Raw genomic sequence first — 23694 nt, forward strand, 5'->3', positions numbered from 1 at the left:
AAAGACATGTAATGCCAAGCTCCATGTGTGGCATGATTCATTTACATGGTATCTGGCTGGGGAGTATGCTACAGCCCCCACTAATGATCACACTTAACTGGAATTATTTTTAATTTATTAAAAAGTAACTGGAGTAAATGCATGCAATTTTTTCTTGACAGCATGTTATGTTATGTGTATTTGTAAGGCGAGCTTTCACCCGCGAAGCTTTCCTGGCACTGAATGACATGACTAATCACAATAACCAGCATTTAACCACTGGCTTAAACACTAAACTTGGGTTCTGGAGTAGCGTGCTACTTGCCGCAAAGCACTTCAGCACCTTGTATGGGGTAGTAAGCGCTATAGAGATAAATTACTGTCTGTAAAGAGGTCACTCGGTACAACTAGAGATGCAAAATGTCTTTGTATTAGTACAAAACTGTCTGACAGGGAACAAAGTATATAATCTATTGTATTTATTGTAACAACTGTACTGGATGTATTGAAACTGTGACAAGCAGTGTTTCTATTCTGCTGTTTGTTGTGTGACATCTTTGTCATTATTGTCCTACTTTCCTTTTCCTGTACTTTCTAAGACTCTAGTCTCCAGTTTTAACATTCCTTAAAGCCTCATCAGTTGGTGGCAAGCTGGCAGAGTGGGGTCTGAGTACAGGGTGCAGGGTGTGACCTTAGGGCACTTTCAGTGTCAGGTCACTGGACCCAGAGATTCTTCTGGGCACAGGCTTTGGCTGTGCACAATACGGTTGCATGATGTGGCTTCTGCTTATGTCCTGTACTCTGTCCCCAACCTCTAGAACTTAAAAATGAATGTTTAAATCTCCGGTCTTTAGTAAGGGTTAGGTCCTTGCACTTCATACATTAGTAAACACAAGGAGATGATGGACGGACCGCTGAAACTTTTCTTACACTCACCCCTAGTCACAGATCTGGGTTGTATCCCTCATCGTTCTTTAGCTCACTTCGCCACCCCAGTTCAGACACAGCTATATGCAAACATTAGCGTCTTATTTGCTGATGGCGCAGTCACAAAAGCAGCTATGCAGTTCACAAGTCCAAGGCGTCGCCCAATCCAACATCCACAGCTTTGATCTTTGTTTCTCCATTTTTAAAGGGCAGTATTTATCTGTCTGGGCCTTCTAAACGCATCGTCCCCAGGTCAAATGATGCTCCCAGGCCACTTAAGCCAACAATTATTTTTTGATCTATGGACCCAAGAGTGGGTCCGCCAATCAAAAATGGCACAGTGGATCAGCGGCTGAGCTAGCTCTTCGAGCTCAGAGAAGCCAACTTTGATTTGTGAAGCACATGCATTCAAAATCATACTCCCCAGATTTGCAAAACAGGGGGTGGCTATGGATTCAGCAGTGAAAAAGGTACACTTTTTCATTTTTCGATGGTAGTATCTACTCCTCTGCTACTCCCCCTCACATCATACCTTGTGCCCCCACATTATCTTTACTGGAGTACAGTATTTGTGTTACATTTGCACTGCTTAATGGCAGCTGGAACAAATAATTTCCATTGTGGCTAGGCTGTCAGAGTTTTTCTATGACGGGGTCTGTGGAGCCTGCACTGAAAATATATGTTCCCTTAACCAGTCAGATTTATTTATTTTTCAAAGTTAATCTTAACTAGATTCCCTAAAATCAGTTTGGTTTTCAGTATTTTTGGGGCCTTTGGCAAAACAGATTTTGTGGGGGGCTCTGTTGGGAAAAACTTTGAATTGTGGGCTAATTCAAGCCCACATGATGTCAAAAAACGTTCATAAATGGAGTAAATCAGAAACAGTTGGACTATGCCTTATCAGGCCCCAAAACCCTTTAGATGCCATTGGGCATAGAGAGACAAAGGCAGAGGAAGGCAGAGAACAGAAAGGTTGTCATACAGAAATAGACAGAAGTGAGAGAGAAAGAGGAGGTCCATTTTCCCAGGGGGCTCCTTGGGAGGTGGGGCTCTGGGCAATAGCCTACTTTGCCCATGCCCTATAAGGTCTGTGTCTAAAATTCGATCAATTAAATTAATATTTATTGCATTTAAGTCTGTCCAGTACTATGTCTATACACTATATACACTGGCCAACAAATATCTCAAAACGACTGAGTTGATTTACACCAAACCCCTAACTAGGACATATGTTAAGCAAAGTTCTAATTTCATTCCCTTTTTAGTGTAATTCTATTCAGGATTTGTTGTTCTTCACTACATCAAAAAAAACCTAAGGGAACCGAATTCCACCAGACTTGGGGAATGGGTTATGATCATGTGGCCCACCATAGCTGGTGAATATCTAAATATTTCTTAGATAGTTTTAACACTGTACAATATGAGATGTATTCACACAATATTGACAAGATTTCTCTCCTCCATCTTATTCTCTCTCCATTCCACAGCACTCCACGCTCTCTCGCAAGTTTGTGGAAGTGATGACCGAGTACAACGCCACCCAGTCCAAGTATCGAGACCGCTGCAAGGACCGGATCCAGAGACAGCTGGAGATCAGTAAGTTATTTGCAAGGGTCATTCCTGTGAGGGGATCAATTAGGGTGATGTGTCTCTCACTGGGGCTAAGGGCGATCAGTTTGAACAGATTAGAGTGTCACATTGTACACAATGACATTTCAAATCAGCACAGTGGGCCTAATTTAAAGAAGTCGTTGGGGGTGGTTCTAATGGAATGTCTAGTGGCTGGTTTACATTTTTTATTCAAGATCGAGGCTTATTTTATTGCAAATATAAATATACTTTGTTTGATGCATTTTAGATTGTATTATGAATCTTGGTATCATTATGAAACTATTATGGCCCTTGGCTGAAATTAAGTATTTACAACATAAAGGTCCCTGTTGTGTGGCTCAATAACACCACCATTGTGAAATTACCAACACCAAAGGTACCAGTAACTCATAGTTACAGGGAATTGTGAGGGATAAACTGAAGTTCCCTTGTTGATCCACTTAGAAATGAGGAATTACTAGTGGAATCAATACATTAGCGTTTTCCGGTGGTTACAATATGATTTGACATTGCAGATATTTTGCCCAGGCACTCATAAGCCAAAATGCAATGAAAAAATAGCATCAATTTACCATTTTAACCCATTCGCTGCGCGCGTCTGCCAATGGCCGTCCTGAGCACTACCTCCGTAGTGCTGCGCACGTCCGTTGGCCGACGCGGCCCTGCCCGCGCTATAGAACGCCCGCACCGACGCTTATTTTGCACTTCGGTTAACAGGGTAAAGGTCCATCTTTGAAGAGCAAAATGACATTGTTTTGCGCAAGTACATGCGCAAACTTTAATGATTGGTGGAGCTTTATGTAGAGGACGTGACAAATTCACAAACTAAGGGAATATGTGGATGTGCTGCTGAAGGGAGGACCTGTAAGGTTGATTGTGGCTTAAATAAGATATATATTCTGTAAGTGCAGGCTAGAAACATTTTCAGCATCATATGCAGACCAAGTATACAGTTGACAACAAGTGGTTAAAACGTATGTTGTATGGTGAGGTGTGGGTATATGTCAGATGTACCAAGATGTGGCCTTTATGGGGAGTGGTTTGGCATTTACTTCTGAGGGTGGGTGCCCTGTTTGGTGGTATAGCCTACAAAAGAAAGCATGAGGGGGGTATCGATGAATGTTTGGAGACAAAATATAGATACAAAGTGTACGTTGGACATGACCAGACCTAACCCTGGATACAGCAACAATTGGTGCAGCAAGTACAGTGTCCCAGAGGAGTGAAGAGCTCATTGGCCCATAATCTCAGCTCTTTTACTCGCCAGCAGTGTGGCTGAAGCTCCTATTTGCTTTGCTTGTATTAGGGCCCATTGTACCCTTGTTAGGACGTGTTGCTGCATTCGATATCGCTCAACATAATGAATACGCTTTGGATTCACTTGGATTCATTTTAATTGCGCTGGAGTAATCGGAGCGACTTCAGTAATTTCACGTTACTCTTTGACACAGAATTAATGATAACAACGTGATTATGCCTACTTGCGTGAATAAAAAGAATTTTGGAGGGAAAATCCTAGCGTGAGAGCACAGTTAGCAAGTGCGAGTGACTCCTCGTGCTGCTTTTTATGCTCTATTGCATTTAGCACTATTTTCCTAGCACAAAAAGCTTCCTCACATCCATTTTGGATGCAAGGGGGTATGCCTGAGATAAGAAAATAGTGCTAAACGCAGAATTACTCTCCTTGCATAACTCTACATAATGTTGCAGAAATCTAGGTAATTCTGCATGATTACGCTACATGGAATTATGCCAGTTACATCCACCCTAGTTGTAAACTGAACTTTTTTAATTTTTTGCTTTGTTATTAACATTTATGGGCTTCCCATAATTTCACCAGTTTACTATAACCACCCAGTTAGAGCTCGTTTGCACTGAATTGCGTTTACCGTCCAGGGGGTGCTACGTATCACAATGCTGGAGCCTATTTACAAAGGCGTACGCAACATTAATGCCTCGTTTATGCCTGTCATGTTTACTAGTCTAGTTTTCTGTGCCACAAGTGCGGAGAAATCTGCAGTTGTAATCCCCATTCCAGGTGTCGGTAGTAGGATTTCCAAGATGCAGTTTCTTGATGGGAGTTTGCAACACCTTCAACATGTAGGTTTATGGTTGCCTAAAACTTTGACCCAACCACTTTCCGTGCCCTGGAAATGATAAGAGATTTACTCACGGCAGTGCTGGGACAACTTCCCTTCAGTGCTTTATTTGAGCCGGTGGTTTCCAGTGCTCAGCACCGGCACTTAATCATCAACACCGGGTCCGTTAAGGACACATTCTTTTATGCTAGGCACAGGGAGATTAAGGGATTTGCCCAGAATCACAGGATGTTGAGCCAACGCCTCGAACCTGGTTCCCCAGATCCGAAGTCAGCAGCTCTAGCCATTATGTCACACCCTCTCCTGCTTTCATGGTTAGTAGTTGGTTCTGTTTTAGACTGTGCTAACAGGAAATATGGGCTGGTGCAAGCTGCCTCCTGACGAGAGCCCCGGCATTTATCTATTTTTTTTACAAATTAACCACTGCTTCCCTGCCCTCCACAATGGGAGGGGGATCAGATCATCCCGAGGTTTGCTGCGAGTGTATGGGAAGAGCTTACTCCACAGGAATACATGTTTTTCTTGCAGAGCAAGAAACATGTGTGTTTGTATAGGCAGCTCCAATCCTACTGTGTGGAATTGCACGCTATGTAGAAATACGCACAGCAGGAGAGGAGCCCTGGAGACACATCACGTGACATTCCCAGTAGCACGCCTGAAAGCTTGCACCTGTCATGGCTTTCTACTGCATACTACTGGGAAAGCTGGTGAACTGGAAGGAAACAAATGTATGCTCAGGTGGAGATGTAAATCTCTACCCGTACTTTTACCTTTCTTTGTTGGCAAATAAGGCTCATTGTGTCTTGGAGTGTTCGGCTGTTTGTTTCCACTTCTTTTCGTGACTGTCCGTGTTGTTTTGCAGCAGGAAAAATCAATGTTCAGACGTTTTCTACGTAGACGTGTATAAACATTGATTTTTGTTGCCACAAAACACCGCTGCCGACTGCAAAAATAAATGCATTCTACATTGACGACACATGAACATTGATTTTTGCTGCCACAAAATAGCTCTGATCGCGGGGGGGGGGGGGAAATTGAGAGAAAAACATCCTACCATTAGCAACTCTTGGGCAGTTTAAGTAATGTGGTGCAAATTAGTGCAACCAAGTTATCCATCCCCAGAATGTCTGATTGTTTCTGAGCCAACTCATTAGCCTCTTCGGCCTTTACAACTGCTATCCATTACAGAAATGTAGAGTTGGGTTATAGAGTCCCGATGGTTTAAAATGGCCACCCTGTAAACCCACTAAACCGCTGCCTTCAGTACAGTGTGTCACTATCATACGAGTCCTTCTCCATGTACAAATTCACAACAGGACATGCACAAAGTAATCCTTCACCTACACATTGGGGCTTCCTATTACTGAAAATGGTGGCATCAGAGGCTTCCTCTGCCAATCTCAAATGCTTGCGGATTAGTCACAACCCCCCCTCTGAATACACCGAGTGGGTCATTTAGGATATGGATGGTGGCCCACCAGCCCACTAGGCCAACAGAAGCTGTGACCTCTGCTCCTCTAGCAGAGAACCGCCAGTCATATTTAGAGATCATCGCATGACTAGACCTGCGCAGTGGAAGCGCTTTCATTACTATTGAGCACCATGTGGGGGCCATGTTGGAGTGGCCTGCTCATCATTATCTTAAGCAGGGAGGCTTCGCTGCAAAGACAAGAGTTCCTGAAGAGCAGGGAGTTTTCTCCCTGTGCCTCAGAAACATTTGAACGCTCCCCTTCCCAGGACTGCAGTGGTGTGAAGGGAAACAAAAGTGATGTCTAACTGTCTGTTAATAGGGCATGTGGGCACCAGGGTGACCTGGCACCTTAGTGCGGATGTGTTGTCAGGTCAAAGGTTTGCAGTGGCAGAGCTGGCTGAGGCTAAGCTGAGTGAAACCCAGCAGCAACCCCACTTCGAAATGTAGCATGGGAACCCCGAGTTAGTTGCGAGGGATATCTGCCATTTGCGTTTCTCCTGGATGCACCACATCCACCACAATGACCCTACTAGACAGATCCAGCCCTCAAGCTAACTGTCCAGACTAATGACTGCTGGAACACAACAGAACAGGAAACCAAGAATCCAACCCAACCAGGGCTGCTCAGGTGATCATTTTGAGTTGGGTGAAAGGTCCAGCACCCGTCTGCTGTGGGGGAGCACCTGAGCCTCACATGTTCCTTCCTGCAGTGAAACTTCTGCTCAGTCTAGAGAGGCCCATCAGAATGTCAGGATCATATTTTCTAAAGTATGTCCGCTGATGTGGGGGGATCACTTTTGTTGAAGCTTTAATGCCAACCTGCAGCCATCAGATGACCGCCTGTTGGATTTTTTTTTCAGAAACAAAGTCCTAAAGTGGGTGTTGGCTTTTGAAACAGCCCAATGGTCCTGGTGTGTCTGGGTGTATTTTCTATTGTTAATGCTGTCAAAATATTGAGATAGGTATTGGCGGTCGAACCTTAGAAAATGTCACTGTCAGGAATGCAGGCAGCATGGAGCATAAAGCATGTAAACCATAGTGATGGCTTAATCTATATGTGGCTCGGTCACACACTGGGCCTTGGCATGAAGGACTGTGGGCATGGAGGGGCCATATTGAGTTGAGACCATCTGAGTTACATGAATAAAGCATTTCTCTCTGTTTTGCCCTGAACGCAGGGGCCCTGAACGAAGAGGCCCCTCCCCCTGCCAGGGAGCGTCAGACTTGTGGGCAATCTCTCATTCATTTTCCCTCTTCTACAGCTGGGCGGACGACGACAAACGAGGAGCTGGAGGACATGTTGGAAGGTGGGAAGCTGGCCATCTTTACCGATGACGTGAGTAGCCATCGCTTTGCGCTGCGCAGCGCATGTTGGGCGGGTATTACTACGTTTTCAATTAGGCAAACTGTGCATGGGTTGCATGAGTAATATGTACCTTCCTTAGCTGGCCACCTAGCCTACATATCATTGGGAGTGTCTTGTTAATGAGCTAGCAAATAAAACTCGTTAAACCGGGGAGAGATATAAAGTGGCAGCAAAAAAAATAAGTAAAAGATTAGGGAACAGCATCGTATGGAAAGCAAAACTAATTCTATCTCCATGTTTACATGTATTTAGAATTTTATATAGCTATTCTTCACAAAGAGAAATCATAAAACCTCACAATACAACTGAGCATCTGAAAAGAGGAGAGAGTTGCAATGATGGATTGTAAAGAGAGACAGCTGAGGTAGCCAGTAAGACAGGAGAGGCTAGATGTCCTGATGGATTGAAGCTAGTGAGTGCAGGGGAGGGAATGATGCAGGAGCACGTTCTGTGGAGGTGACAGAAGGGCAGGAGATCTGTGCCAGGTGCCTAAGGGTATATGTATACCAAGATGCATATACTCGGGCGGTGGTCCATTCAGATGCCACTGCCTTACGTAAGTCAGATCTGATAAAGGTGCAGGCCTACTGGTGTCACAGAGCTCACCATCCAACCATGAGGGACTCCAAAGCCCCCTTTAAAAAGCCACCCTTGTGCAAAGACTAACTGTGCAGAAGTGGCCTTTCCCTCGTGCAGATACTGACCATACCCTCATGCAGAGACGGAAAGTGCAGAAGTGACTTTGCCCTCATGCGTAGACTGAGGACCATATTTATGAAATTATCACGTAGCACAGAGCAGCAAATCACCTTTGCCAGCTGCATGATAGAGAAAGGTCAGGAATACACCTTACTTAACCCCTTCGATGCTCATGACGGAACGGTTCTGTCATGAGCATCGGTCGCGCTGTGCTCATGACGGAACCATTCCGTCATGACCACACCCGCGATAGGAATGTTCAGCACCGGGGGAAAATCGGGGCCACACGCAAGGTGTTAACATTATGTGGCGCATTCCTGTCTTTTCCCAGCGCTGGCACACAATGTGCTGCCTAGTGCCAGTGCAGGCACCCTCGCTTGCACCATCCTGCAAGGGTGCCTGTATTGTTAGCAGGATTGTTTGTGTGCAGGAAGGTGTCCCTTCACAAACACAATCCTAAGAATTATGTTTTCCCCCCTTCCCCCGCTCGCCACTATATCATGTATCGACATTCTGCGTTTCAAAACTGATTTTGGTCTATGTGATCTGCTTCTTTCATTTTTATCTATTTTCGTTTGTGTTTTTTGTGATTCAAAATGCAATAAAAACATTTTTTTTAAAACCACAATCCTAAGAGGAATTTTCCACTTTCTATGCATGCTGCAGAAAGCGGCACACATAGAAAGACGAAGTAATGAGGAAAAATAAAGATATTTCTCCTCGTTACACCTCACCTGGGGAGGTGTAGCATTTTGACGCATTCCCAGGTTTACCAGTGTTGGTAAATCTGGGAATGTTCCAAAATCCATGGGTGAAATGCATTCCCTTGGCATAGTAACGCAACGCAGCGATTTGCGCGGCGTTCTGTTACCCCGATTTATCAAGCCATGCAGGGCCACGCAAGGGGATCTTGCGTGCTCTGATAAATCCCTCTTAGATTTTGCTCTCCCTTATGCCACCTTGCCAGGCGCAAGGTCAACGCAAAACCTACATAAATATTCCTTTGTCAGTTCAGAAATGATCTTGCCTGCATGCAAAGACTGACAGTGCAGAAGTGGCCTTGCCCTTGTGCAGAGACTGACCGTGAAGAAGTGACCCATGTTGGCGGTGCAGCGAGTACAAGGTAAATGTTTTTTTCAATTTCTTTTTTCCTCGTCGTCGCATGTCTACTCCCCGCCATCTCACTGCTCTTACCTGCACCGGCCTTGGCTGGTAGCATAACAGCTAGAGCGGTTAACCTCGAAGCTGGAGAACCGGGATCAAGGCTTGGCTCAACATCCTGGGATTCTGGGCAAATCACTTAATTTTCTTTGTGCCTACCAAAAATAAATATGTATGTCTGTAACATAACTAGTGCTCATGTAAAGTGCTCTGATATCTTCGGGTCGAGTTCACACTATATAAAACTCTAAAAAAATATTTTTAAAAGTGCTGACCACTGGAAACCACCGGCTCAAATTAAGCACTGGTGTCCTAACAGCCGTGGTTATCGCCATCAATCAAGCCACAGGTGCTCCAAAACGGAGTTAGCATATTTCTTTGGAAACTCTGCATCTTTAATTAAACTGTGCATCCGTGAACAAACTGGGGGGTTGTGTTCCTTCAGTAATCTGACCTATGCCCTCGGAATCTATCCCAAATGAAATAACAGGTCTTAAGAGCTCCATAATTGTAAATATTGCACACATGCAAGAAATCACAGATGCCTCGCTGGTAAGAGTGAAACTAGAAGGTCTCACCCTGTGGTGCGGGGGCGATCGCGTGCTTAACAGTAACGCCACAGAAGTACTTTTGCAACTGTTTCTGTGCATTATCGTTCAACCCATGTTGTGCTTTTACGAGTTAATGGCTAAGTAACAAGTCATGCCGTGAGGGATACAAGATTGCTGTACATTCTTTGCTCTAAAGGGCCATTTACCTGGTATGAATTCCACCTGCCTTGGAACTGCGCCTGAATTTTGATCCTCCTGGTAATGCCGGTGAAGTAAAGATGAGAAACCTGCAATTCTATGTGGGCCAAAAATATGAGTGTACAGTGGAGCGTCATCCCGAGTTTTACTTGTATTCGGGCATAAGCCGGGGAAGAGAGTTGTAGGTCTAGAAGGGAAAGGTGAGCAAACACTGAATCCTCGTGCAACAAAATGAGAAGCCAAGTTTATATATCAAGCACTATAATCTTCTTTTCTTCGGAACACCTGAAAAGATGGAGCGTATCCGATACTAAAGCCAGAACTAGTCAGGGTTTCCAAATACAGCATACTCCCAGGCTTCCAACTAGAGCAGGGGTGGCGATTGGCGAAGTGAGGTAAACAATAATGATGGATTCAACCAGATCTAATTGTGACTGGGGGTGAGTGTCTGAAAAGTTTCAGCGCTCCGTCCATCATCTCTTTGTGTTTGCTTTGTTCATCCTAAATTGGAAGGGTATGCCCAGACCTGGGTCTGATGCTCACTTTGCCACTTGATTAAAGTTAGCCTGGCTGATGAGTGGTGTTACCCCGAAACCAGTCCCAGGTTGCTTGTTTCTGGTCCAGGGAAGACCTGGCTTGTCAGTTTGGGCTGAGTCAAGACTGAAATAGAATTCACTCCCCAGCACACGTCTATTATAGATAAGGTTTCCAGTTTAGGTAAAATACACAGTTGACAATGTTTAACAGATCAAAAAACGAATAAGATCCTCTATTTCTTCTTTAGTGTTTTTTAACGTAGGCCTTCACAACAGCTTCCAACAGCCAACACGTGTTTCGTCGCGCATAGGGAAGTTGTCCCGCGACTTCCTCAAGGCTGTATAAGTATAAATGTACAAAAAAGGCCAATGTATTCAATCAAAGCACAAGTAGTTTGATTAATTTTCTCAAAACGCTTGTATGCACAGTTACCAGTATTCTGTAAATCCATGCACAGGGTGGATATTCCTTACGTAGATACAATATGCCTCAAATCATCACCAAATAAAAGTGAAAACCAAAAGAAAACACAAACAGTATTCCTTAAAATACGGCTATAACCCAAAGAGGACCCTCTTTGGGTTATAGCCGTATTTTAACCCAAAGAGGACCCTCTTTGGGTTATAGCCGTATTTTAAGGAATACTGTTTGTGTTTTCGTTTGGTTTTCACTTTTATTTTGTGATGATTTGAGGCATTTTGTATCTACATAAGGAATAGCCACCCTGTGCATGGATTTACAGAATACTGGTAACTGTGCATACAAGCGTTTTGAGAAAATTAATCAAACTACTTGTGCTTTGATTGAATACAATGGCCTTTTTTGTATGTTTATACTTATACAGCCTTGAGGAAGTCGCGGGACAACTTCCCTATGCGCGACGAAACACGTGTTGGCTGTTGGAAGCTGTTGTGAAGGCCTACGTTAATAAACACTAAAGAAGAAAGAGAGGATCTTATTCGTTTTTTGATCTGTTATATATTGTTAACTGTGTATGTTACCTAAACTGGGAAACCTTATCTATAATAGACATGTGCTGGGGAGTGAATTCTATTTCATGTTAGCTGAGGCTTTTTTCTTTGTAGGTTGGTGGTTCTCCACACCTTACAGCACTGTCACAGGAACTTGAGATATAGTGAGATTTGCTGTGTGATTCTTCTTAGTGGCGCCATATCACCTATCCATAATACCACTGTCCTGAGGTCTGAAGAGTCAAGACTGAACTGGAGTGGTGAAGTGAGCTAAAGAACAATGATGGATTCAGACCAGATCTAATAGTAACTGAGGTTGAGTGTGAGAACATTTTCAGTGCTCCGTCATCATCTCTTTGTGTTTGCTTCCAACTAGACCACACAAACTGATGAAGCCTGCAGGGAAGCCAAGATTTATACAAATCAATACCTTAAGGTAACAACCAGTATTGCCAATTCATAAGGCAGCCAGAACTCACTAAAACTCTCCCACAGCCAAAACTCACCATCGGTTCACTAACTGGAACACACAAATTGATGAAGGCTACAGACAAGCAAAGGACGTAACACTGATTATCTTAAGACAGCAGCACGTAGTCGTAATGGTGGACATTAACATGAAAGTCCACGGGAATTAAGAGGTTTGTCTAAATAGCTCACAGAAACCAATTTTGCAAGCTACAGCTATTTCCAATCTTGAAACAAAAAGCAACATTGACAGCAGAGAACACACTAAATATATGGTGAGGGACAAAGTGTGAGTAAATGAAACCTCAGAGCTGTAGTGGCCAAAAGGGGCATAACAGGAGCTTTCAGAAAACCATTGATGGCATAAGAGAGTTGAGGATAGACATTCAGGCTAAGGGGAAGAAGATTACATTCCTTGTTGATTCAGGGGCCAACATAATGTCATAACTAAAATCGGGATTGCTATATTGAGCAAAAGTGTACGCCTAAAACCATTAAATGAGAGTATCTTATCCTGTAGCTCGAAATAAATCATCCAGGGCAAGAATTACTTTCACACCCTCCTTCTCTTTCATGGGGACCATGAGAGCAAGTTTGACATTTATGTCATTGAAGTAGCTGCAGATTCGGGGTTTTAGCCTCCCCAGACTACAACGTTACCAAATTAGTCCCAAACCTTTTTGAAAACCTGAGAAAACTGAAGGCCAGGTAAATTAACCTAAATATTGGTGATTTTGTAAGGCTGGTTGGTCCACACTTTTGGCCATTTCCTTTCAATATTCAACATCAGGAAGATGCGGAGATCAACACTGTCCTGCAGCAAGACATTGAGCTGGTGGTAGGGCCAAAACTTTGGGGTTCCCTGATGGCCCAGTCCCCAAAGGGTATCTAGTGGAGTGATTAGAATCTGTGGACAAAGAACATTCAAAGATTGCATCAACAGAAACAGATCCCCCCACCTCCCACACAGAGGACACTAAACATTAGCTGAACAAGCTCAACATGTTTGATCTCAGCAAGGGCTATCATTAGTTTAATCTGTGTTGTGCTCTTGCCACTATTTTAGTGGTACGATGTGTATTTTCATGTCAAGAGTGAAAAAAAAAACGAAAATCAGAAACCCTGTAAAAACTAATAAAGCTATTTTTTAAACAAAGAGAGAAAGAATTGCCGCATAAAACAAAATCCGGATACGTTTAACCACATTTGGATTCAAATATCATCCCCCAATCTTTTCTGAATCTGAAAACATGAAGAAATGGCCAGCATTTTTTTCTGCAAAATGTGGCAAACCTAGTTGGACTACAAGAGTCATCACCTTATAGAATAACGTTTGTGACTCATAGGGGCACATTTTGATTTAAGTGCTTTAAGGCCTCATTTATGACGTTCCGGTAGCGCAGTGTGCCATATTTACATGGCCACGCAAAGCCACTTTACGTGGCCATTCATGGCCTTGTAAATAAGTGCCCCTTTCACTCAGAACACTGCATGATGGGGCATTCCACGGGTGTTGCTCTGGGTGCTCCCACGCTACATCCATGGAATCTGAAGCATTATCCGATTTACGTGAAATTGTAAACCTGGGAATGCGTCAGAATCTGGGCTGGCGTTAGCAAGGCGCAACAAGGCAAAATGTTTTAATTTCTCCTTGTTTTTTTCCTTTTTCTGAGTATGCTGTATCCTGCAGAACACATACAAAGAGGAAATTACTTGAATTAATTTATTGTGTGCATGAATGTCTCCCTTTCTGCACAAAATTAATCAGCCCCACAACATATGGTACAAGGGTGCCAGCGTTGTAGCATGGCAGCCCATTGTGCGCCGGCACTGGGCAAGATTCCTCATAAATGAGGCCCTTAGTTTTGGCGTTTTGTGTGTAGCAGAGGATTTTCAGGAAGAAATGCAAAAAGTAATTTACGGCATCCTCCATATCCATTCACTCAATACAACTCTGCAAAAAACCCATAACTGGCAGAGCAGAAATCACCTCAAACTTAATGCGCTTTAAACTGAATTTCTCCTAATTAGCCCTCCACGAGGACATGTCGATATTGAAGAATGGAAGAAACACTTAACAGCCTTCAGCTGCAAACCACACATCATAGCTTCAGCAAGATCTCTGGGAATAACAATCAACAAAAATCTGAACATGCATGAACACATCAGTACAGCCACCAGAGGAGTAAACTTTCATATGAAGATTATTAGAAAACTAAGACCCCTCCTAGACGCGGACAACCTCAAATCAGCAGTGCAACTCTAGTGATACCCAGAATAGACTATGGGAATACAACCTTATGTGGTCTGCCAAGATTCAGACTGGATCCACTAAGAGCCTCTATCAACGCTGCCGCTAGACTTATCACCAGCTCTAAAAAGAACAACCAAATCTCCCCTGATCTAAAGGCACTGAACTGGCTCTCTTATGAGGCAGGAACTCAGCTAAAAATCGCCTGCCTGACGTACATAGCCTTGCACTTCGAACACCAAGTTATCTAGCCGATAAGCTGAAACTATCAGGCGGTGGCAGAACGTCGAGAAGCACCAGCACCTGGTTATTAAAACAGCAAAGATTTTGTAAAAAGAAAACATGCAACCATACTTTCTCTGGACTAGCACCTAGAATCTGGAAAGCCCTGCCCCCGGTTCACAGAATGAACCCTTCAAGCAATTCCATCAAAAAAGAAGTCAAACAGTTTTTAATGAACAAATTGTTACCCGACCCCAAAACTTGACTCAGCTCACCAAACAGGACTTACTCCCGATTTTAAGGTCCAATGGCTAACACACTCTTGAGTACCCCCAGACCCACTACTAATGTGTGACATCACGTATGCTTTCCCTACTATCTACTCATATTTTTATACCTATTGTATAAAGCAATCTATTTGATGTAACATTTGTAAAGTGCTCTGATACCCTTCCAAGGTCTAGTGCGCGCCATATAAAACTTTTCAAATTAAAAAAAATAAAATCCTCAATTGTCAATAATAGTAGTAACATTTTAGTATTTGAAAAAAACAAACAAGAGCATTATGACACATTGTTTAAGATTTGCAACTGCCTCACAAGCCAAAGTGACCCTGATTTGAAGTTTCATTGGCACATCTTGTTGCATGAAGACAATCTCACACACCTAGAGAAAGAGAACGCACTTGCATCAGCACCCCACCATAAAATATGTATTTACTGTGCTCATTCCATGATATGGCAAGTTATTGTGCAGCCATCAGTGTTTGACTGAGGCACCTAACGGGGACACATGTATGAGTGGTATCAAGAATGTTATGATGACACTGCAGGAAGCATCGCGGAAACAAACCAATAAATTCTGCACTGCATTGTGAAGTCATGCTGATTCCCTTCCCTATTGACTATGAGCTATAGCCACCCACTATAAACCTAGTCCGGTCTGCTCAAGACGATTCAATAATGAAACTAGCGGGACCTTGACAAGTCATTAAAAGGTATACCGTTGGAACTGAGTGGAAGAGTTTAGCGTTGGTGTGGACGGGTGAACATTTTCAGTTGTTCTTTTAGGATAAGTCTATGAGTGTCATCAGAGATCACCAAGTCCTGATCACTATTTTTGAGAAACAAAAGCCAAAATACCAAAACATAGCAAAAGATGAATCCTAGAATGATTGTTTGTGATTAACATTTTTAGTTTGTGGAAAAACCTGGAAAGAATCGTAATCCTGCTGACTTTCTATCTGTAATTGTTTTCTGAAGCACCAAGTCCCAATCCTCCATCAAACAGTACATTTGTTATTTGGTGAAAAAGGCACACACTGAGAATACGACATTCATGACCCTTATCAGCCTCATAAACACCCAGTTCTGGAGCGTTTTAGAGCGTGTAAAGAGAATCCAAAGACACAGTAGCCACAAGAAACAGAATGCATTGGCAGCCTCTCAAAGAAAAAGACATCCGCTCTGTGGGAGAGGACTAGGCTAAGGGAGATGTGGTGTGGATCCAGCACATGAACCTCACCATGACATTGTCACTAAAAATGTCTATTGAGACAAAATATATGGTTTCCTTTCTGTTAGACCTGGCATCTTTTGGCATGATTTTGCCTTTCTTTTTGTCTTCTGACCTGTTTTGACTGTGTGCTGAACTTTATTTTTGCTGGCTAGTGCTAATGTGCATGTACTGTGTCTAAAATGTAATGGAATTTGGTTTCTCCATGATTGGCATATTTGATTTACTGATAGGTCCCTAACACAGTGCAATACATGTGCCCAGGACCTGTAAATCAAATGCTACTAGTGAGCCTGCAGCACGGATTGTGCCACAAGATGAGTAGGCATTCAAACCTGTCTCAGACCTGCCACTGCAGACCCGGTGAGTGCAATTTTAAACTACCCTTTCGGCCCAAACTGTCCCATTTATTACATATAAGTCACCCCTAAAGTTGGCCCTAAGTAGACCCATGGGCAGGGTGCAGTGTATTTAAAAGATAGGACATGTACTTTTGAGTTTTAGATATCCTGGTAGTGAAAAACTGCTAAATTTGTTTTCCACTACTGCAAGTCCTCTCCGTTAGTATTGGAGATGCCTTGTAACACTTACAAGTGGAACTTCCAATTGGAAGGAGATAGAAAATTGCAGTTTGGTGTCTCTGGACTCCCAATTTAACAACACATCTTTTAGTGAAGTTGGTTTTTAAATAGAAAGTCGGAAAATTCCACTATTAGAAAGTTGCTGGTGGCGTCCAGGGCGACAATGTTTGTTGGTGCCCTCAATGACTATCTCTGCCACGGATTCCCTTACTACCACCCTTTAACAGTGTCCCACAAGTCTCCATAATCATTCTCTCTCAGATGCATTTAATTTGTTTTATAGCATCACTCATACCAGTGTTGGGTGTCAGAGCACTTTACATCACAGACATTATACAGAGACAATCAATCATACGTGTGTAAATCAGTGTGTAGGAAATGTTACATAAAACAGAGGATTATGCGGTGTAAGAGTCACATGTCATCCACTCTGGTAGGCAGTATGGTTTAAGAGTGCTTAGCCTGGAGAGGCACGAACTCAGAATGTAAAACATAACACCATGGTTAGAGGTTCTCTTTTATAATAAGAAGTGATTTCTACCCATATGAACCCTTTGTTGCAAAATTAGGATAATCAAAGATGGGAAGAAATCATAACACTCTAATCTATATCTTGCAGTTTGCTTTTTGATGACAGTTAAAAGCTTACTGTTCTATGTTAGGATTTTAATTTATAAACTGAAAAATAACAAAAGGATCTCTCTGACAAAAGCAGTAACCCACTGACTTATTGACAGTATATGTACTTTGTGATCTGTATGGTACACATTCTTTGCAGCCAACATATTAACCCTCTGTGTTACATAACGATGAGTCAAAACTTTTACTAGACAAAACTCTGATCTCTCTCCAGTGAGAACATTAATCAACAGAGTTATCTTGACATTTGTATTGTTGCCTGAAAATTGCTGGAGGCAAGTAACGTAGCAGTCGGTGCTTTTAAAACCATAATATACTTGCAAACAGGGTGCACTCACTCAAAGTCGGCACCTGGTGCGGTGGCAGCGGCCAAACCGCACTAGAGCTGGCTCCGCGGATGGCCCTTCACTATGCCGATGGGTCTTCGAGAGCTAGAGTGAGAGGGAGAACCAGACACTTGCACCTGAACAGGGTTTTTACCTCTCCCTACACAAAGAGCTGCATACCCCCCTGTAGTGTGTCTAGGGCCAAGAGGGGCAGGGTCTTGTGCACTACAAAGACCTCTCTGTGAAGTCTCCCTACGTCTGTACTGGACCTCTGACATCACATACCCAGAACACTTCTGGACTCAGTACATTCTGCCAGGAATAATAGCTGTTGTACTGACAAGAGGGACTGCCACTTTGCTACTTGCTTTGCTGTTTTGGCCTGCTGCATTTTGCTTCTTGCCTGGGAGTGAGAGGACGGAACTTTACTCTCTACATCCTGCATCGCTAAAGGTTCTCCAAGTGGTTATTTTGGCTTGCTTCCTGTTACTGAAGTTACGGGGATATCAAAGACTTCACCTGCATTTGGCTACCATCACGGGCTCTTCTGCTGTGAGTCCTGCTCTGCCAAGTGGTGCTAAATCCAGTCCTGGACCCTTGGAAGTTAGTAATGTTGCAACCCAAGAAACCAACGTATCTACACCGAAGCGTCTTTTGGAAATAGCGCATTCTCTGCGAAACCAACACTTTGCCGCTGCCTGCACTGAAGCTGTGGAAACCGCTTGCCGAGTGCATGACACAACAACCTTGACTTACAATGCAGCCTCACTGCGGCTGTGTGAGTCTCGGACAACACATCGCCGATGTCTGTGACACCCTGGCCCAGACTCTGCCCAGCGCATTGCCTTCAGCCCATCGGTTCGACATCGACACCTCGAAAATGATGCACAGCGCTCTTGACGTAGATATATCAACGACTTTGCCCCACTTCAAAACCGACACATCGCCTGTGAATCCAGCACATCACCTCCATATTTCAACGCATCGTCCCCTAGTATCGACGCATACAAGGTACTCTCAGCAGGTCTGCGTGGCTCCTGTATCCGGGCTTCGCTCCATTGCGGTCAGACGTAACTTTTAGATTTCCCCTGGCCAAGCGGGACCAGATAGCCCCAGTTGAAGCTATTGACTTCTAAGCAAAGCGTTTTCAATTAATCTGGAAAAATTCATATCTTGACTTGTGTATGTTGGATTTCTTTGTTATTTTGGTCTTGTTTTACTCAGATAAAGAGTGTTCTTGTGTGTGTCTGTCTGTGTCTGTCTGTCTGCCTGTCCCCGACCCTGTGGGGACCGGCTCGGTCCTCATAGCATTGGTAAAGCTTGTCAGAATCAGACAAATACTATCTTTGTGAGGACCAGTATATCAGCAGGACTGGTCCCCATAGTATGTTTAGGTACTTTTGATCGAATGTATAAAAAAATTAAAAGTACAGTATTGAGAGGAGGATGAAATCATGTGGAACAGAAACAGAGAGTCAGAGCAGCAGGACTATCTCAGGGTGACCTTGTACTGGTCCAAAAAGAAACTCTTGTATAAGGGAGATGCATCATTTTATCCTGAACCATATATGGTGAGCAAAATGTGAGGGTGTATGCTCACTGTGCAGCGAGTGGGGCAAACTCTTAAGAAGGGTTCTTTTTATTTTTATAGTTCTTTTTATTAACAGTCATCAACATATACATACAGTACAACGGATTTGGCATGTGTGTATACAATAGAGACAAATAGTGATCATAAATAAACACATTACTTTCCATTGGATGCTATGGAGTAGGGCCATCATCAAAGTCGATGCTATGCAGTGGGCTACATATATTCCCCCGATAAGAGTTCCATGGGTCACAAATTGTGGACCATTTTTGGGGGTAACATCGAGCTATATGGCTGTCTTTTCCCTGTACATGCACCATTTGAGGTCTTTTTTGCAGTCTACAATCCTGGGCACATATACTGCTCCCAGAGCTGTGCTATATTTCTTTCAGCTACTGTAAGCCCAAGGGCCACCCATTGTGTTTGATGACAATTTAGGTTAGTGGGCTCCCAGGTGTTTAGGAGGCATCTACGCACCTACGGATGGAGAGTGAGGTTGATCAATAATACCCCCTGTGCCATCTCTGAGAGTGAAAATGACATGAAAGATGCTACAGGTGATTTTGACTGGTGACAGTGATTGGTATCAGACACACCTCCTGAATCTTCTTGCTTAATGTACCCATCACCCCTTATCTCTTCCAGTCCCAAGCATCCAGTCTCCCATCGCCACATTATCACCAGCCTCCCGAGAGACTCATTACTGTAATTTTCTAAAAAGGTTTAAGTTGTTTTCTCAGTTAGGAAGATGTAGATTCACTACTTATCAGGGTTCTACTGGCCTATATGGTCTGACAGCTCAGTGTCTGTGCCATTTCTTTCACTGCTTGTGTGCCTTACTTTGTCTGGTGGGCTGTTTCTTGCTGTTGATTTCCCGGATATTTAAAAAAAACATTGCAGGTAGCAAGCCCAAATGCATGCAGTCTTCCATACCTTGTAAAACATCTATACAGCGTGTCTTTACAAGTTCAAAACTGCCTGGACCTGCAATTGTGGGTTACTTTTTCAGCTATCAGATTAGCTGGGCCACTTCTATTTTAGTGCCAATGCCTGTGTTCTGTCTAAGTGCGACCATGACAATTTAGGCTTATTCAAACTTGAGAGTTTCACAATTTCAACTCACATGTCGTGGATGCACTAACAGAGCAAGGACCAGGCAGACCCGCCTTGGGACTTCTCAGGCACAGATGTGTGTCAGCTGTACTCTGAGAAAGTTCATCTCTTCCCCAGAAGACTACTCCTCATTGCCTTGTTTTGCATAATGGAATAATATTAAGTTTCGAGCAGACTATCAGGGTAATTATTTACTGGGACAGCACACTGTTTACCCCAATTCTGGTAAAAAAGCTAAGTTATGTGAATCACAGGGGACACAATCCCACCTGAGCAGCCCCTGCTTTTATGAAGACGGATCCATTATTCATGTGCCATGGTGTATTGCACCTCCACAACTGGGGCAGTTTGGGCAAATCTGTATAATAACTCTCCACTGACAAGTCTCCGCGTTTGTTCTTTCTCTAAACACGTAAATAAGCTTTTTCCTGCTGCAGCCACATGTTAACTGAGCCATTCTCTTACATGCCAAAGGACCCGATTCAGGCGGGAGACTCCTTATTGTTGAAGCAAGAAACAGCTTTATTTTAGCTATCTCCCACCTGAAATTGCCTCTGCTACAATAGAAGTCAATGACGAAAGTCATCCAAAGAAAAATGCAAGACCCTGGTAAGGGGAGAGGAAGAAGTCAAATAGAGCGGTAGCACCACAGAAAAACTGAATTTCAAATCATGAATTAATGGAAAAGAGAAAATTGCACTTATTGGAAGCAGCCCTACCATTGACCCAGCTTCATCCACCCTAATGTTAGGGTTTCGCCCTTTTGAGTCTTGGACTTTGAAGAATTCTGGGCTTCTGGGGTCTGCAAATAATGCATCCCTATTATGCAATAAGGCTAAAGCCCCAAAAAGACTCCGTTTTGTAGAGAATGTACTTCCTCCCAGAAGGCCTGCAAGGAGATCTACAAGAGGCTATGAAACAATATAAACATGGAAAAATCATGGGATGTGAGCTGGCCACAGTTAGAAAGAGATGTAAAGCCGCCTGACAATTAGAAACACTAACCTGGCCTGATTGGAGAAGATTCCGAAATTAAACAAAATGGACTTCTATTACACAGGTTGAGAACATGCCTTTCAGGAACATAAGTCCCACGAGACAGAGATGAAAGCTGTAAATCAAAGTAAAGAAGCAAGTTCAAGAATAAGGGAAGAAAATAGTTATACAGGGATGGTTGCCATGGTGAAATAGTAGGATTGCATGAGATAAAATTGAATTGGCGTGCACGTTCTGACTGGCCTTCAATTGAAGAACAAATGTTGTCCACTTGCTGAGTCCCAAACCAGATCTGCTGCCTGCAGGAAGGTACTAAAAGTGAGAGATTTGGCACAGGCTTAATTTGTAGAATATGTATGGGACACTAAGGTGAAAGTGACTCATGGAGTGCCCCCTTGTTTCTTGATAGAGATGCTAGTAATCTTTCAGAAGAGGAAGAACAAGGACATGCACATCCATTAACTTCTGAAGATTATGAGGCAGACAAGGGTTGAAGTAGACCAGATGTCCCAGATAAGACAGAATGGAAGGAAATGAGAGAAGAGAAGATTCACTTATTGTACTCTTTTAGACAAATGCTACAATCCATATTTAGGATGATAAGAAGACAAAAAGGTACATGATTTTTTTTAAAAAGAACTGGGCAGCTTGAACAAAAGCTAGCCGTATTAGATCTGAAATTATTGAAGTTATCTGAGAAAATACAGAAGTAGAAGAAAGGCAGCTAGATGCTGAAAGTAGTGCTCTGTCAGAAAGCCTTGTGGAAGGTACAGCTCAAGATTCAATACTTAGAAAACCAGTGTTTTCGAGATTACACCTGCGATTTATTGGGATCCCGGAAAATGATGCAGAAAAATACACAGTGGAAGATACTCTCAAATTGAATCAATGATACATTGATCTATGGATATATATGTGAGTAGGTTGTTATAGTTAGGAACATGTTCCTTTAGGAAAAGCATTTTTTGACTTGCCTATATCTTTGGTGCTGTTTGACGAATCTTCATGAAAGTTTCCTAAAAAAGGGTGTGCTGTGATTCCGGTTGTGCATAGAAAGTTTAGGGGCAATCCGTCAAGTGAGGGCTGAGAAAATGGGGGGGGAGGGGTGGTGGTAAAAAAAAGTGCTTTTCCCATGTGTATTTCCATAAAGATTTTAGAAATGACTACAGCCCGAAATGATGGATGGAATTACACCACCTTTGGCAGAAAGGTAGCTCTTGGTTCAGAAAGAACGCTTTTTATTTGGTGTAAATCTGTTCAGTACTTTTCAAGATATTAACTGAAAAACAAATTTGTATATCAAGGAATGCTGATCTGCCCTGGATCCTCCCAGATTTGGTTGGATCTACAGATTCAGAACCCAATTAAAAAAAATACACTCACTCACAGATCCACATACCTACTCACACACTCACTCACTTCCTCACACACACACTGACACATCAACACAACCATTCACACATCCACTCACAGACCCTGAAAACCACTTGCACACCCCCTCACAGATCCACTCACAGATTCCCTTACACACCCACACAACCACTCACACACCCACACAATCTTTCACATACCTACTTACACACCCACAGTCACTACCATACCCACTCACACACCCACACAGACAGTCACTCACACACCTGCTTACACAACCACTCACACACCCAGGTTGCAGGGACGTTATAGTTATAAAATAGTTTTAAAAAAATCATAGAAATTCACTGAAAGGGTTACGGGTACGTTATATTTAGGAAATACAATTTGAAAAAAACCTTAGAAATTCACTGAAAAAAACAAAGGTTACAGGATTGTTATAGTTAGATTTAGATTTTACACACACACAAACCATGGTAATTCAGCAGTTATAGTTATTCCAAGTAACTATAACTCATTCCCTAAGGTAACTATAACTCACACCTTCACCATGCACTGCTAATTACCCCACATATTACATAACTCATGACATCTTCTATGACATCATTGATAATATCTGCAACATTTGCAGTGAAATTATTGATGAGAAAACTGTGTGGGGGTGCAAATTATAGTTACCTTAGGGCACGACTTGTATTTACTTGAGATAACTATGACTGCTGAGTATATATATATATATATATATATATATATATATATATATATATATATATATATATATATATATATATATATATATATATATATCAAGAGATAGAGAGATAGATAGATAGATAGATAGATAGATAGATAGACATTGACTGAAAAAACAAAAGTTACAGGGATGTTATAGTTAGGAAATAGAATTTAAAAAACCTAAGAAATCCACAGAAAATACCAAAGGTTCCAGGGACGTTATAGTTAGGCTCACGTTTCACTCTTACAAAACCAGAGAAATTCAGCAGTGATCGTTATCTGAGCTAACTATAACTTAAGTCCGAGCAATGCACTG

General features: G+C 42.8%; 1 protein-coding gene across 1 annotated transcript in view; it reads left to right on the forward strand.

Annotated features, from left to right (window-relative positions):
• LOC147703693 (syntaxin-1B) overlaps nt 1–23694 on the forward strand; it is a 410801-nt gene that overhangs the window by 308044 nt on the left and 79063 nt on the right. Inside the window, exons 6-7 of the mRNA XM_086932048.1 lie at nt 2394–2502; nt 7350–7423. Of these exons, the coding sequence (XP_086788174.1) occupies nt 2394–2502; nt 7350–7423 (183 nt within the window). The remainder of the gene's footprint in view (nt 1–2393; nt 2503–7349; nt 7424–23694) is intronic.

This window comes from Lissotriton vulgaris, chromosome 7 (genome assembly GCF_964263255.1).
Source record: "Lissotriton vulgaris chromosome 7, aLisVul1.2, whole genome shotgun sequence".
NCBI lineage: Eukaryota > Metazoa > Chordata > Amphibia > Caudata > Salamandridae > Lissotriton > Lissotriton vulgaris.